The following is a 17,666-nucleotide window of genomic DNA, read 5'->3' on the forward strand; positions in this document are numbered from 1 at the left end:
CATAAATGGAGTGCAGCATTTTGAATGCTTAGTCCAGGGATCAGCAACCTTTGGCATGCAGCCTGTCAGGGAAAGGGGGTTTGGCAGGCTGGGATGGTTTGTTTACCTGCAGTGTCCGCAGGTTCGGCCGATCGCTGCTCCCACTGGCCACAGTTTGCCGTTCCAGGCCAATGGGGGCTGCAAGAAACAGCGCAGGCTAAGGGATGTGCTGGCCGCCGTTTCCTGCAACCCCATTGGCCTGGAATGGCAAACCACGGCCAGTGGGAGCTGCGATCAACCGAACCCGCGGATGCTGCAGGTAAACAAACTGTCCCCGCCCTCCCGCGGCTTTCCCTGACGGGCCACATGCCAAAGGTTGCTGATCCCTGCACTAGGGACATCGTGGCTCAGAGGTAGCAACTGAAAAGAGCTTCTGGTTACTGCTTCACCTGGTGCATGGGGAAAGGGCATAGTGAACCTGCTGCTGATATACTGGGATAATGGTGCTAGGGCTTGCCTCTGCACAGGAAGGAATAAGCATGTGCACGAATCAGTCTGCGCTGACTTTCCTTGTGCACACTAGCCTATTCAGAAGCAGCACACATTGGAATTTTCACTAGATTTGTGTGTATGCCTGGGTCTTCCCTCCCGGAGGGCCCTTTGCAACAACTGTGCTCTTACTCAGTTCAGTTGTGGCAGGTTCAGTGGCAGGGATACACCAGTACCTGAGTATCACTATGTCTGCAATTATAGGCCATACCATGTTCATGCTTAACGCTTTCCTGTCACTTTATTGTAGCCATACTCTCACTTGCCAGTGAATGAAGTTTCCCAAACAGGATCCTTAGCTATGTGTTGAATGTAGGAAAAAAGGAAAGAATTTCACGCATTGCAATTAATATTTCTAACTTCAGTGAACTGCACTAGGACTTCCCAATCTCTAAATAAGTACACACATTTTTGGGTCCTTCTGTGTATGAACAGTTTGCATTTAATTTCTGTCAGATTTGAGACACATTCTTACTACACCAGAGATCTGTATTTTGGTCAGTTTTTTTAAGTTTAAGTTTTCTGAAGCCATTTAAGGATTAAAAAAAAATAAGTTCCCCCTTTAATATGGATGAGCCTGCTGTTTGTAAAAAGCAAATCCAGCAAATTAAGCATACAGTTGTTCAAAAACCCATGCACTACTGACTTCTGCAGTTCTAAAATAGAAGCATGCCTTGCATTCAAGTAAGAGACAGCTGGTCATTCTGATTTAGAGATTAGTTTAATGAAATAAAGTTGGCTCTAAATACCCAGAACTTACAAGGTACAGTGATTAGTTACAGTACTGATTTATGGATAATTATGCAATCATGTACAGTGTTGGTCCAAAAAGAAGCCTGGGGCAACTGGTAATAATTAATGTTAAATGGAAATTGTAAATAGCATTCAGTTGTTTACTTCAGCTTTTAGGAACTTTCATAGAAGATTTAGAAAGATTTGTTTAATATTTGGAAGAATTAAGTAAATTGAATAATTGGGAACAAATGCTTTAATATGTTACTTTGTAATTTAATCTTTATTTTATAAAACATTACATTTTTCATATATATTAAATTTTCTCATGTGTTGGAAATAATTAAAAGGTTCAGGCCAGAAATTTGGGTTTTTTTCTTTTAGTCTGTTTTTTATGTAGTCATGGAAGAGCTAGTAAATAACATTTCCCTTTAAAAGGGTCCCCTTCTATAAGACACATATTCAGAACTCTTGTTGAAATCAGTGGAAGTTCTGGTTGTGCAAGGAATCCAATTTCGAGTTGTCATTTTGTACTTCTTCATTTAACCAAACATATTTTCTTCTCTCTCTTATGGAGGACAAGCCAATACTCCTTGACCTTATTTACTTCCCCATTACCTTTAGTGCCTTTACTGATATTAGCAAAAAGAAAAGGAGTACTTGTGGCACCTTAGAGACTAACAAATTTATTTGAGCGTAAGCTTTCGAGAGCTACAGCTCACTTCATCACTCAGGGAATAGAGTTGGTTAATTAATCAGAACTCCCTCTCCTGACTAATTCTGCAACAGCAAAGCAAGAATACTACAGAGTCATGATTAAGCAGAAGTGATTTATTTCTGTTTAATTTCCCTATCATTCCTCAGCAAATTATAACAATTTTAGATTTGGGGTAAAATTTTCAAAAGTGCCTAAGGACCAGATTAATAAAGGTATTAATTTAGGTGCTGGTATTTATAGAGATGCAGATAGGTGCCTAAATGCCTTTAAAATCTGGCCCTCAGTAATTTAGGGGTATCTAAGACCCGTTTTGAAAAGTGATTTATGCATTTGGAAATATAAGCCTCATTGAAAGTCAGTTGAATTTAGACTCCTAAGTCATGTTTGAAAATGGATATTAGACTCCTAACTCATTTAGGCACTTTTGAAAGTTTATACTAGGTCAAATTTTAGCTCTGTTTTCCTGCCTCTATAAGTCTGTCCCTGTTGCCCCCCACCCCCCAATCTTCCTGAGGGTACATATGCAGCTTTGTCATTTGTGTGTAATGCAGCCCTCCTGTGAATGTAGTAGACGTGACTTTTCTATACAGTTTCATAGGATGGTTTTAAAGCTTATAGAAAGTATTTTTCTATTAATTAGGTATTTAGAATAAATGCTGTATAGCCCTATTTAATTTCTATAGACCTCTGCTGGTTACATCTATATAGAAATTTGCTCTGAAGACATTATCATAGGTAGCATGTATGCATGTAGAATAAAATATTAAACTAAATACAGAGACATGGATTACTGAATGGTATAAAGAAACACTTTGAATAAAACTTATTTTCTAGGGCTTTCAAAAGTTATCAGTATTGTACTTCAATTTTTGTTCGATGTTTTTGGTAAGAATCAGTGTTTACAAACTACTTGCTGCTTAGTTCACCTGTTGGGCTATTTTGCTGGGGAAGCAATAAAACAAAAAAGCTAGACTTGGATATAATTTTGTTTTTATCTTATGTGGGGCAAAGAAAGAAATGTGTGGAATAGGTGCTGTTTTGCATGAAATGATTGTGCAGCCACTACAGCAAATTATTGGAAAATAGGTAAATACATAATTACTTTTCACTAGAAACTCATGCCATATATGCACAGATAGATTTCCATCTCTTCAGTTGTGTATAATTGAAGATCTGTATCAGATCATAATTGTGCCATTATCACTTGTGTGGGCTGTAAGTAGCTTCATAGATTTTAAGAAAGTTTGGAATTCTTTTAATTCCCGCACATGACAAACAGTATTTTATTCTAATCAGGACATAATAAAAACTTTGAAGGCACTCCTCATTGTTCCATTTTATTTATTTAACAACCGTTGGCACAGTGTTGACTAAGAGGAAAAATGAACTAAATGATTTACTTAATGGCAATAAAAATAATTATTTTTTACTAGAAATGTGTAAATTCACTCAACCAAGTGTCTGTAATTCCCTGGGTCCTCTCTGTTCCCCCCTTTTAAAGATAGGTACTATGTTTTCCCTTCTCTAGACCTTTGGGACCTCATCTATCCTCCATGAGTTCTCAAAGATAATGACTAATGGTTCAGAAATTGCTTCAGCTAGCTCCTTAAGTAACTTAGGGTGAATTGTGGCAGGCCCTGCTAACTTAAATACATCTAATTTATCTACTAGGGCTATCGATTAATTGCAGTTACACAATTAACTCAAAAAAAATTCATTGTGATTAATCGCAGTTTTAATCACACTGTTAAACAATAGAATACCAATTGAAATGTATTAAATATTTTTGGATGTTTTTCTACATTTTCAAATATATTGATTTCAGTTACAGCACAGAATACAAAGTGTACATTGTTCACTTTATATTACTTTTATTACAAATATTTGCACTGTAAAAATGATTAAAGAAATAGTATTTTTCAGTTCACCTCACACAAGTAGTATAGTGCAATCTTTTTATCATAAAGCACAACAGACTAACACGGCTGTTACTCTGAAAACTTACAAATGTAGAATTTTTTTGTTACATAACTGCACTCAACAACAAAACAGTGTAAAACTTTAGCGCCTACAAGTCCACTGAGTCCTATTTCTTGTGCAACCAATCATTAAGAGAAACAAGTTTGTTTACATTTACGGGAAATAATCTGCTCGCTTCTTATTTACAATGTCATGTGAAAGTGAGAACAGACATTCACATGATACTTTTGTAGCTGGCATTGCAAGGTATTTACATGCTAGATATGCTAAACATTCATACTTTGGCCATCCTTCCAGAGGACATGCTTCCATGCTGATGATGCTCGTTAAAAAAAGTATGCGTTAATTAAATTTGTGACTGAACTCCTTGGGGGACAATTGTATGTCTTCTGCTCTGTGTTTTACCCACATTCTGCCATATATTTCATGTTATAGCAGTCTCAGATGATGACCCAGCATGTCGTTCATTTTAAGAACACTTTCACTGCAGATTTGACAAAACGCAAAGAAGGTACCAGTGTGAGATTTCTAAAGATAGCTACAGCACCCGACCCAAGATTTAAGAATCTGAAGTGCCTTCCAAAATCTGAGAGGGATGAGGCGTGGAGAATGCTTTCAGAAGTTTTAAAAGAGCAACACTCCGATGCGGAAACTACAGAACCCAAACCACCAAAAAAGAAAATCCACCTTCTGCTGGTAACATCTGACTCAGATGATGAAAATGAACATACGTTGGTCTGCACTGCTTTGGATCATTATCGAGCAGAAGCCTTCATTAGCATGGACGCATGTCCTATGGAATGGTGGTTGAAACATGAAGGGATATATGAATCTTTAGTGCATCTGGCACGTAAATGTCTTGCAACACCGGCTACAACAGTGCCATGAGAATTCCTGTTCTCACTTTCAGGTGACATTGTGAACAAGAAGCGGGCAGGATTATCTCCTGCAAATGTAAACAGACTTGTTTGAGCGATTGGCTGAACAAGAAGTGGGTTTGTAGGCTCTAAAGTTTTACATTGTTTTATTTTTGAATGCAGTTATTTTTTGTACATAACTCTACATTTGTAAGTTCAACTTTCATGATAGAGATTTTATTACAGTACTTGTATTAAGTGAATTGAAAAATACTGTTTTTTATTTTTACAGTGCAAATATTTATAATAAAAAATAAACATAAAGTGAGCACTGTACACTTTGTATTCTGTGTTGTAATTGAAATATATTTGAAAATATGGAAAACATCCAAAAATATGTATATACATTATATTCTATTGTTTAACAGTGCAATTAATCATGATTAATTTTTAATCGCTTGACAGTCCTATTATCTACATATTTTTAATCTGTTCTGTTAATCTGTTAATCTATTCTGGTCTGCGTTTCTTCCCCCTTGTTGTTAATATTGTCTTAAGCATTTGGTCACAACCTACCTTTTTAGTGAAGACTGAAACAAAATAGGTTTTTCACGCCTCAGCCTTCTTGATGTCATCCTATAGCTCTCCTTCCCTGCTGCTAAATAATGTACTTAAATTTTCCTTTATCTTTCTCTTGTCCTTAATGTACTTATAGAACCCCTTCTTAATGCCTGTTATGTTCCTTGTTAGGTGTAACTCATTTTGTGCTTTAGCCTTTCTAAGTTTTTCCCTACATGCCTTCACTATTCTTTTGTATTCATCCTTAGCAATTATATTCATGCTTCCACTCTTTGTAGGATTCCTTTTTGATTTTCACATCATTAAAGAACTCCTGATAAAGGCATATTGGCCTCTTACTGGTCTTCCTATCTTTCCTTATCATTGGGAGAGTTTGCTCTTGTGCCTTTAATTTTGTCTCTTTGAGAATCTGCCAATTCTCCCGAACTCCTTTTTCCATTAGATTTTCTTTTCATGGGACCTTACCTACCAGTGCTCTGAGTTTGTTAAAGTCTGCTTTTTTGAAGTCCATTGTCCTTATTGTGGTGCTTTTACCTCTTTTTTCCTTAGAATCATGAAATCTATCATTTCATGATCACTTTTGCCCAGATTACCTTCTACCTATCTTTCTACCTTCAGATTAATAACCACAAAAAATAACTCTTTGTCAGAATCAAGCCTAGACTGGCTGCCATTGGATACTTCCTTCATCTTTTTAATAGTCTGTAAAGATATTAATATCTCAGTATGTACATATGTATGACTGTATAGTGTAGGGTCATTGACTGGCCAATTTTGAGACAAAGTTTTTTTCTGATTTTGATTGCTGTGTGGACAGTGATGGGGGCAGAGTTCAAGTTGTGTGTTTAACCTCAGTACGTACATGTTATTGAGTTACTGTGGTTTGACTACAGCTTTTTAAATGGTTTGCCTTTGTGTATGTAAACTTTAAAATGTTCTTAGTTTGACCTGTGTGACCTGTTCTTTCTCTTGACATTTTATACATGTAGGTGCAAATGGTCTATATTATTCACTTGTGACCCTAATAAAAATGTTCTTAGAAAAGAAAATCAGGAAGAAAAAGGAAAGAATTGCCAATTGAATGTATACATTCCTTAATATTGAGCGATTTGGCTTGATTATAAATTCTGTGGGGGGAGGGACCATCTTTTTGATCTGTGTTTGTATAACATTTAAAGTACAATGGGGTCCAGATCCACTCCTAAGTGCTATGGTAATACTAATACTAATAATTAATAAAGAATTGATGCTGCCCACACTAAGTCACCCTTGATTTAGGCCTCCCAAAGCCAACTCTCTCTTTGTTTCAATCATCCAGACTGAAAAGTGTTTCATAGTGTTTCCCCACAGTGGGTGAGGTAATAGCGCTTACTGGTCCAGCTTCTGTTGATGAAAGTGACAAGCTTTCGAGGTCCACAGAGCTCTTCTTCAGGTCTGGGAAAGGTACTCAGAGTGTCACAGCTAAATACAAGGTAGAACAGATAGTTTTGTCCTGACACCATCCTTCAATATATTTTAAAGAACCATCTGTAATGCAGCAGCATAGAACCCAACAGATTAGAAAAATTGGATGGCACCCTTGAATCAGTTCACTGAACACTTTGGAAGATGTCAGGTATAGCTGTACTCCATTGCTGTTGTGAAATAGTCATGAAATCATTATTAAAGCAGACAAAGGGGGAGGATTCATGTCTTTTCACACTTAGGAAACTCGCTTAATTAGCTAGTCCTTAGATACGTCACCAGAAATTTCTGGAGGTGCACTAGGAGAGAGTGCTTGGAAGGAAGGAGGATTTCTGGTTACTGGGAGTTGGGGTGGAGCAAGTCTCAAACAATCCCTCCTAGGTAGCTCCATTCTCTTTCCCCATCCAACCTTCCCAATGTGAACTTCCTTATCCTGCTCACAGCTCTTGGTTGACTGCCGCCTGTGTTTGTGACCAGCAGTGGTAAGGTGGATTACAATGGGGAAATCAGGCTGAGAAAGTAGAGGGATAACCTGGCATAGAGCTGGTAGCATGGGAGAGTAGGGAGGTGGATAAGGAGATTAGGCTGTTGATCTGTCAGAAAGGAGGAGGTGGTTGGGGATTCTGATGTCTGCAGGAGTATTTAGGATGTCCTCCATATTTAGGGATAAGGATGGTGGGTCTCCTGCTGGTGCGGAGGGGAGTTGACGTTGAGTCTTCACAGCAATAGAGGATGTTGAAATCTCTCTAGCTGACCTCCTAACATAGGAAATGAGATATTCTCACCTTAAATTTAAAAAAAAAAATCATGACATGACCATTAGTATGGTATTTCAGACAGCTTACTTTGATGCCTCACTTTTTTATATATATGTGCATATTAGTGCATTTAAACCCGCTCTCCATTTCTCAGGAGATTTATTGAAGTTTGTCTTTGGTAAAATCAGAATGTATTTGTGATATCTGCAGTTTCCTGTTACATAAAACTGAAATTGAGAACCGCTCTTCTGCATTTTATGTTTATAGCATGTGCATATCTTGTGTTTGGGTTGGCATTTAATCTGTGTAGAGAGACATTTTTAAAGCTTTTATACCTTCTTTAAAAATTAAACACTGACCTTTTTCCATGGATTTTTGTATTTTTAGGGGAGTTTGACACAGTACAGAGCCCCTCAACACCAATCAAAGATCTTGATGAGAGAACATGTCGGAGTTCTGGGTCAAAGTCTCGGGGTAGAGGGCGGAAGAATAATCCATCACCCCCTCCGGACAGTGACTTGGAGGTATGCCCTCTGATAACTGATGAATGGTAAACTGAAGGTAGATTCAGCAAATTAAAGCAGCGGAAACAGATTTTAAAAAATGGCATGAACCATATGAATCATTAATTGAAAGTACTAGATTTCTAGTAGTTACTTTAAATGTATACAATATGGGGCAGATACAATGTATACCTGAATACACTGAACGTAAGATAAGTGTCAACATAATACATACGTGCATATTGTCTCTTCCAATTTAATGTGGAATAGGTCTACAAAACAATTTAAGGTTTCTTTGTTCATATTTTTTCTGATTAACTTCTATTTTGTGTATTATTTAATTTTCTTTTTAAAAATAAGAAAATTCAGATGTATCAATCCGGTTATCTACATATTCAGTGTAAAAATATGCATTACAAAAAGGAATGCATAAATATGAGACATCCATGTTTGGCCCTAATCCTGCAAACGCTTATGGACTACTTTAACTTTACCCCTGTAGGTAGTGTCATTTAGTAGTTATGCTCCACTATTTGAGAGAGCAAGGCCATAGCAAAGGAATATATCTGCGTAATGTACAAGATGACGTTTTAAAACACAAGTGTCCCAGCAGTGGAGTGATTATATTCTTGTTAACCCTGTTTTAGCACTGTTCTGACAGTGTGACAGAAGAACAACACTCATTGCGTGCCTGGTATATTCCAGCACTGGGATCAGAGAATTGTTCTGCACATTTGTGTGATGTGCCTTCTCCCACTGTGATACTGGCGCTCTGTGCTAATATCATTGGACTGCTCCACCCCCTGTGCGTGTAGTGCATATCTCCACATATATCACCAGAAGTCAACTTTGTTATCACTTGGCTGTTCCTGCCCCTGCATCTCTTCTGGAGGGACAGGGTTGACCGTATCACTTTGCATCAATCTCAGATGCCATAGCTTTTTGTACAGAGGGTGAGGAATTTTATCCTGATTTTGGCCAAACTGTCTTTGATTTTTTTGTAGTTTCCCACAAACTATTTTTTTTTAAATTAAGCAGTTGTAATTTTTTACATTTATGGGAAGATTTCCATTTTCCTTTCCTTAGTTTCTTTTTCACTGGTGAATTTCAGAAAAAAACAGCCTCTTACCAACACTAAGAAATTTCCCTTAAAAATGAAAACAAAATAAAAAGTTAAAATAAGACATTTTGTCCAAAAATATTATTTAAATTCCTTATTCTGTGTGAATTACTGTGGCATAATAGTACTTGTGGCATGTAGAGCTAGCACCAGGAGTTGATATTATCTCTGTTGGAGGAACAGACTGAAATCAGTATGAGTTGCACATAAGAATCTGAGAGTAGAATTTATCCTTAAATTAATAGCTCTTTACAACAAAGTAATTGACCCAAAGTTTACTGACATCTGTAGTATGTTAAGAGAGACAAAGTGGATGAAATAATATCTTTTATGGACCAGAAAAAGATTCTATAGTATGTGACATATATGAAACCTTGTAAAGGTTATAGAGTAATTAAAAGATTGGAAAGTATTGAAAGGCTTAATGTCCTCTGTGTTTTTATAGATTATTTTAAGGTATATTTTATTATTTTAAGGCTGATTTTCAGAATGACCTACTCATTTAAGGGCTTTTTAAAGCACAGGACATGACTGATTTGATTTTGGATCATAAATCTTATTTCCTGATTACATACTGATTTTGTCTCCATTTCTGTTTTCAGCGTGTATTTGTTTGGGATTTGGATGAAACTATCATCGTTTTCCATTCACTGCTTACAGGATCCTATGCACAAAAATATGGCAAAGTATGTGACTCATTAATTCAATAATAGATTCAGACTACTGATACACTTGGCATTTTTACTGTGCTTTTCATCTTCAGTGTGCCTTACAAAACTTAATTAACATTCATATGCCCTTGTGAGGGAGGGAGGTGGGAAACTGACTAGGAAACTGAGGTACAGAAGTTGTGATTTACCCAAACGGAGCAGCCAAGGGGACAGATGAGGTGCCTACCCTTAGGTAAGATGTGAGATCCAATAGAGGTAGAGTTTCTGAGGTAGGTGCTATAGCTGTAAGGAAGAGGCTTCATTGAGGGAGAGATGCTGAGGTTTCTGGTGCAGCTGTGAAAAGCTGTTGCAAATGGGTACTAGATTTGGGGGGAAAGGGGAAATAACTGGTGAATTTGGAAGCAGGGCAGGGAAAAGGAATGAGTAAACTGGATGATGAAAAAGGAAACAGAACTGATGAATTTGCAGGGAAAGGAAAATGTTAAGTCAGAGTAAATGGGTGGGAGGCAGACCTGTCTAACCTTCCGCTTTAGGGTGGAGGCTCTGGGTTTACGATGTACTCTCTAACACCTCAGCCTTCCTGGTGAGTTGCTGGTGTTCTTGGATGGCTGTTGCATTGGGCAAGGCCAACACCAAGGCCAACAATGGCTGAAACACCCTCTGCTGCGAATCAGTTATTGCTTTCATTGTACACAACTACTCCCCTGTCTGCCACTGAGAAATCCAAAGGTGGCTGGAGAAGAAGCCCAGAACAGGGAGCAATGAGCAGCCAGCAGTGAAAGGGGAGAGAGGGAGAAGCAACCCAGAAGTACTAGCAACAGGAATTTCCTCACCTACTGAGCAAGGAACATGTGCAAACTACATTTTATACAGATTTTCTCCAGGGTTTTTGCTACACTGACATTGGCAGGGCTGATGGCAGAATGAATGCTGATGATTTGGGTGGGGGTGGCAGCTGAGAAGATAGACAAGTCCATGAATTACAGGGTGGCATGGTTATGTGGTGTGTATTTAACCCTTCTGCCCGTCAGAGTTGGCAGCAACAAGGGCCGGGTTCAATATCTAGGGGATCCATTCCAATAACACAATGCAAACCGGCTCAAGCCCCCACCCAGTGACCTGGGACAAATATATACCACCCCCGCTGGGCGCCTCCAAGAGGCAATACTTCCCCTCTCGCAAGCACGTAGTCTGAGTGTAGCAAAAAGTTTTTTAATAACAGAGAGAAACAATATGGCATTATGATGGGGAAACACCACCAACAGGATTCATAACACAACCCATGAGCAAAAAAAACCCACCCCAAGCAAATTGGGGCATGCCCCTTTCCCTTTGGTTCTTGAGTCCAGCAACCCCAAATCACCCAAAGTCCCAAAAGTCCAATGACCCAAAAGTCTCTGTCCCTGGTCAGGGCAGCCCCAGAGTTCGAAAGTTTATCTGCGGAGCTTTACCTCCCAACCTGGGTGGAGATGGGACGGGGGTAAGAGGCACCTTACATGATATGAAGCTGACCGCCCCACAGCTCTATAGGCCTCCACTCCGCTCTGCCAGCCGCCCCACGAACTCCTTCACTCAGCTCCGCTCCGCTCCGCGGCCCACAAGCCTCTCCCGCCGTCCCACGAACTGCTCCACCAGCCGGTCCACAAACTGCTCTGCGTCCCACCAGCAGCTCCCGCCGTCCTACGAACTGCTCCACCAGCTGGTCCACAAGGCACTCCAGCCGTCCTGCAAACTGCTCCACAATATATCTTCAGGGTCCCCCACTACTTAACACAACGCTCAGTGATTTCAGCTCTTAGTCAGTTCTGCTCTTTGGTGAATTCAGCTTGTAGTAGGGGAGCCTCAGTGCTGGTGCACTGTCAGCCCAAAGTGAGCTCAGCAGCCTGCAACTAGACTTCTAATGAAATCAAAATGAGCTCTGATATTCCACAGTGGAGAGAGGAGGAAGTGCAATTAGCATGTAAGGCCCTCACCGTGGGGCCCATGCCACCATGTATTAATTCTTGTCCCCAACCTCTCTCCATTCACAGAGTTTTGGAACCCATGACCCTTGCCTAGCAAGTGCTACTTAGTTGATGGTGAGTCCCTCCATCATAACAAAAGGCCAAGTACAGTTTCAAGCACAGTTCCCATAATCAGGGTAATAACAATTTATTCTTCCTGCCCCAATAACAGAGACACTGGGGATCCCACAGCAGCCAAAGTGACCATTTGGGCAGCTATGGCCTCATTCTAGGTGGGGTGGGTGTGCCTATGCAAATGAGATTGGCCTCTGAAGTTCTTTTCCACAACTTGCCACACCTCACCACCAGTTGTCAGGGTGGAGCTCATCCTGACACTGCTTACATGTATAAGAAATAAGTGTGGGACTGTGTGAAAGCGGGAGAGAGAAAAAGCAACAGGTGTGAAGCATGTTTCTGTTAATGAAAAAAAAAGGAGGGAAGAGAGTTTGGTGTTAATGCACATGTGGAGGTGTTTGCAGGAGAGTGTGCACGGATATGTGTATTTGGAGACGCAAGTAGTTGTTTCTCCTGGTGTTTATGAAAAGGGTGGGCTAGTACCTTTTTGTCTGTCATGGAAATTCACCAGCTCAGTTTTGGAATGCTAAAATAAGATTAGCTATTCAGCTCTGGTACAAATGACACTTGTTTTACACCTTCACTGTGCCTAATCAGTGCATGTTGTACTGTTTTGCCACTTGTATTACCATACATCCTACACACTCTTCTAATGCTATTTTTACAAAAAATATAATTCCATTCACTTTAACAAAAATTACTCCTTTTTTATATCTCTGTAAGTGAGAGAAGAATCAGACCAAACATGCAACTTACATCATTTCTGTCACCATTGAATGGGGCCCACTGACCTTCATGGGAGTTGCTATATTTGACCCAATGATTCAGTTACTTGTAATTTTAATCCAAGTGTGCTTGCGGCCTTTTGGATGGTATAACTATTCTGATGAAGTTTTTTTTTTTCCTCCATCTCAGATATTAACAATTAAGAAATTTTTTATCATTGTTGTTGCAAAGCTTTTTAAATTGAAATATGTTACAGAGCTATCAATCCTTTCTGGATAACTTTGAAAACTATTCTAGCGATAGCTGTGCAGAGATATCTTCTTGGTTTCCTTCTCTTGGGTTTTTTTTCCTCTCTCTCTCTTTTTCTTTCTCCCTCCCCCCCCCCCATATCTGTAGGGACATTTAGATGAAAACAGCATCACTGCTTTGTAAAAACTCATCTTCTCCTACAATTTATTCCCCATCAAAGGCCAGAATATGTGGTAATGACTAATTACAGCAACCAGTTGTGATATCAGATAGAGATTATGAATTTATTTCCATAGGTCAGGAGTAACTCAAGTGAAAGTGAAATGAATTGATATATGCTACTGAGATTAGAATCGGGATCCAAGATTTCAAGTGATGATGAACCAAGAGAGAGGATTTCTTAAATAAAAGAGATCCTGTTTTCATACTGCTAGACATAGTAAAATCAAAATCATAAGGATACAGAGTCATTCCCAGAGTAAATTAAGAGATGGCAGATACTTTCTTTTCTAGAGTAGTTTTCTTCCTAGTATTATGGTAAACATATTTAGGATGATGATGTATCATTGAGACTCAAATATGTAGTAAATTCTTGTCTGATAGTTTATATGTTGCTGCATATATTCTTTTTTTATATGGAGGAAGGATGGTTCAGTGGTTATGAGACTTATGAGACTGCAGTTCAATTCCTTGCCCTGACACAGTCTTCCTGTGTAACCTTGGCCAAATCACTTAGCCTCACTGTGCCTCAGATCACAATCTGTAAAATGGGAATAATCATCCCTACCTTGAAGAGGTGTGAGGGTGAATACATTAAAGATAATGAGGGACATATATGGCCTCTATTACCATAAAATCTAAGTACCTAAAATCTAGATATACTTCATTGTTTCAAAAAACATCTTGGGCATTGATCCTTTCTTGTGATTGTGCTGCTCCAGTGGCACAAAGTTGGTTTAAGACCAGTTTAGACAGCCACTGGTATAGAATCATAGCGGTGAATCCTACACTTTCCCCTTTATTGTCTCCTAGTATTGGGGGAAGCGCAGCTCCCAACCTGTGCCGTGATGTCTGGCTTTAAACTGTCAGGGTACTTTACCCTGTGTCCCCTGATTCTCAGCTCTTTTTGTAAATATGTTTTTTCTGTAAATTTTGTTGTCATGTTGTTTATTAAATAAATTTTCTCCCAAAAGAGAAAAGATGCGATAACATGAAACAGAAGGATAAGGATCTCTCAATATGTTTTTCAGGGTTTTGTAAATGTTAGTGAGTGAGTAGCATGCTGCTGCTATAAATAGGGAGAGAGTGTTTTATGGTGAACAGAGTGGTCAAATTGCATTTTCAAGGTGTGAAATTCTGGGATTATACTGGTACTTAGATGGACCATTTTCCAGGGTTTCACCTTTGTTCTACTATTCTAACATTTATACAGACACTCTGAATGTACAGATGGATATATATACACACCCTCAACTATTCCCCATCAAAACACAGACCTGCCATCTCTTGTCCTTCTCTTTGCCCTATTTCTTGTTGTGACCTGGGAGAAACAAAATATCTATCTTTTAGGCCTTACTGCTCTAATTATGGCTGTGAATGGAAATGCAGAACAGAGTGGAGAGCTGACTTAGCTCAGTGTCACAGTCAGACTGGCAAACTGTTTGTATGCAAGGCCAGTACACAGCCATAGAGGGACCAGCAGATTAAAAAATTCTTCTTTTAAATCTCACCCTCCTTTCCCACAGGCAGTAGCCTAAGGGAGAAAAGAACGGTGATCCTGATTTCATTTTGGGCTTCTAGTGGGACTGCAATCATAGAAATCTAGACCTGAAAGGGACCTCAATAGGTCATCTAGCCCAGTCTCCTGCGCTGAGCCAGGATTAAGTAGTATATAGACTGTCCCTGACTGGTGTAATATAAATAATACTGTAGTAGCATTAACAAACTCTGACACATTGAATGAAGATTTTTTTAACATGAGCAAGATTGTAAGTGTCTCATTAAAATATATGGCAAATTGCTTCTTCAGGGGAGGGAGCCAATTGAAAGAATAGCTTGCAGTTTTCCCCTGAAGCAAGAGAGGCTTTGTATGTCAGAGTCTGATCAGTGCAGAGCTACAAGATATTAATTAAAAATCCCCAAAGTCACAATTAAGTGATTTTGTCTGATTTTTTTTATTGGACTTTCCAGAGTTAATTATTTTTTGTTATCTAAACATGTCTGTCTCTCAGCTTGTAAGGTTACTTTGCTCATCTCTTTTGTTGATGCTCTTCATGCACCATAAAATTAGTACACTTCTATTTTTAATTATTTACTGCAGTAGCAAATTATGATCATTGGTTTCTGAGCTGTTCGGTTATGACCTGTGTGGCTGAGGATGGTTTTTGCAGCTGAGCACCAGTTGGCACATAGAGTTTTCTACAATGCTAAACTCTTAAATAAGGATTTGTTGATGTGACAGGACATGTGTTTAGGAGACTGTCATCATCTGTTACATTTTATGAGGTACATTCCTGTTCTCTTATTAACAATATGTATTCTTCTTTCTACAATGTCCCAGGGATTTCTCACTGTTTTGGAGCTGATTAAGCTGTACCCAACGTGGTAAAATCATTTATTTCTTTAAGGTCAATCCAAAGGGCAAAGATGTTCCAAAAATACCACAAGTCAAAGTTCAGGCTGGTAAAAAGGAATGACTGCCTTTCATGGCACTGCAGAGGGGAAAGTCTTAGTTCTCCAAACTTGAATGTGTGTTACTGAGAATTCAGGATGATGTTTTCGACAGCCTTAAAAATAAGTGCAAAATGTGACAGTACAATTGAACAGACAAAACCCGACAGTATATTTTAAAAGAAAAGTCAATGTTCTACTCTATGGTAAAAGTGTATGGAACTTTATCAAGTAGATAAGTATTGTGACAATTTGAGTCAGATGTAAGCTAGTGCCAAAATGTATTCTGCTTTTTCCGACAATTTTCTGATTTTTCTGATCTACCTACATCTTTTAGTTGTTTCCAGTTAATCTCTCCTTTTTATTATTATTATTCAGTGTACAAGGGGCTCAGGGGATTGATTATTGTTGGGGCCCTACCAAATTCACAGTCCATTTTGGTCAATTTCACAGTCTTGGGATTTTTTTAAAGAGTCAGTCTCAGTTTCAGATGTTTACATCTGAAGTTTCATGGTGTTGTAACCATGGGGGTCCTGCCCCAAAAGGGGTCATGGGATTTCACCCTTACTTTTGCACTGCTGCTGGTGGCGGGCACTACCTTCAGAGCTGGGTGGCCAGAGAGCAGTGGGGTCACAGGGCATGGGGAGGTTGTTACTTGGGGTAGGAGGTAGGGCCAGCCTTTCAGCTGGGCGACTGCCCAGGGCCCCATGTTGGGGGGTGCTGTGGTTCTCCCCCACCAGCCCAAGGCCCCTTTAACACCTGAACGCTGAGCCCGGAGCCAGGGAAGGGCAAAGCTGGGGATGTCCCAGCTGGGGGCTCCTACTGCAGATGGAGACCAGTACATTAGTCCCTGCCAAGCTGGGAAGGAACAGGACTTCCTGCAGGAGCCACTCCCAGGGCCAGGTCAGACCCACCTCTGGAAACCTCCCCTGGCTGCAGGAAGCTCTGTGGGTGCGCTGCCTTCAGAGCTTCCTGCAGCCGGGGGAAGTTCCCAGAGGTGCATCTGACCTGGCCCTGGGAGTGGCCCCGGCAAGGCAAAAGGAAGTCCCATTCCTCCCCAGCACAGCTGGGACAAGCAGCTGGAGCCCGGCACATGGTAGGAGCCTCACTCCCCTACAATAGCCAGATTTTATGGGGGCAATCAGATTTCACAGTCCATAACGTGTTTTTCATGGCCGTGAATTTGGTTGGACCCTAGCGTTAACTGGTTCAAATTTGGCCAGCCTTGTTTGTGATTGAAACATGGGAGCTGTTTTGATGGCATATGATAACAAGTTGGGGGTATCTTAGAGGACAAATGCTCACACCACAAAAAATCACCACCAGTATTAACGCTTCATGATCACCCTTTGATGGCAGTCTCTGAAGACAGCACAAAAATAGAGAGTGGCCCATGAAGACCACGCTATCCTCTCACTCTCAGTGATTGTCTGTCCAGGTCAGAGTTGAGTCACATTAGCTGAGAGGTACAAGGATACTTGTTACTACCCTCGCTATACCATCTCCCAGCTGTCACCTTTCACCAGCACTAATATACTTTAAAAAAACCATTCAGCTGCATTGATTGTTTCCTGTATTTTGGTCAGATGTCTCAGGACCTCTCATTTTGCTCTTATACTCTCTTGTTGTCAACCCCCTACTTTCATCCAAGGAGTGATAGACAGGAACTCCCTGTGGAGTCCAGCAACAGCGCCCTCTCTTCCTCTTCTCCAGCGTCCATAACACCCTCCCAGAACGAGTCTCCCCAAAGAGAGGGAGTTGGACTTAAACCTGAGGCTCCCACCTGACACTAGGAGTGCCATTAGGCCAGCAACATTAACATTTAACTCTAACATTTCCACTTGTGAGGCAAACTTTTTCCAAGGGACAGTGCTATTCCTATTAAGTTCAGCAATACTGCCCTTTTATAGGTGTGTTCTCACACCATTGTTCAAGTTTTTTATGTTGATTTATATATAACTAGAGAAAATAATATGAAAATAGGTTGTTTTTATTGTATTTGAATACAATAAATAAAAGGATTCAGTGAGCAT

The 17,666-nt window shown here is 39.8% G+C and overlaps 1 protein-coding gene across 5 annotated transcripts in view; it reads left to right on the plus strand.

Annotated features, from left to right (window-relative positions):
- The window catches only part of EYA4 (EYA transcriptional coactivator and phosphatase 4), a 218,802-nt gene that overhangs the window by 178,505 nt on the left and 22,631 nt on the right, over positions 1-17,666 (plus strand). For all 5 annotated transcript variants that reach the window (XM_073335207.1, XM_073335206.1, XM_073335210.1 and 2 more), the window contains 2 exons: positions 8,004-8,140; positions 9,842-9,925. In XM_073335207.1, the coding sequence (XP_073191308.1) occupies positions 8,004-8,140; positions 9,842-9,925 (221 nt within the window). The remainder of the gene's footprint in view (positions 1-8,003; positions 8,141-9,841; positions 9,926-17,666) is intronic.

Source organism: Lepidochelys kempii, chromosome 3 (assembly GCF_965140265.1).
Source record: "Lepidochelys kempii isolate rLepKem1 chromosome 3, rLepKem1.hap2, whole genome shotgun sequence".
Taxonomy (NCBI): Eukaryota; Metazoa; Chordata; order Testudines; family Cheloniidae; genus Lepidochelys; species Lepidochelys kempii.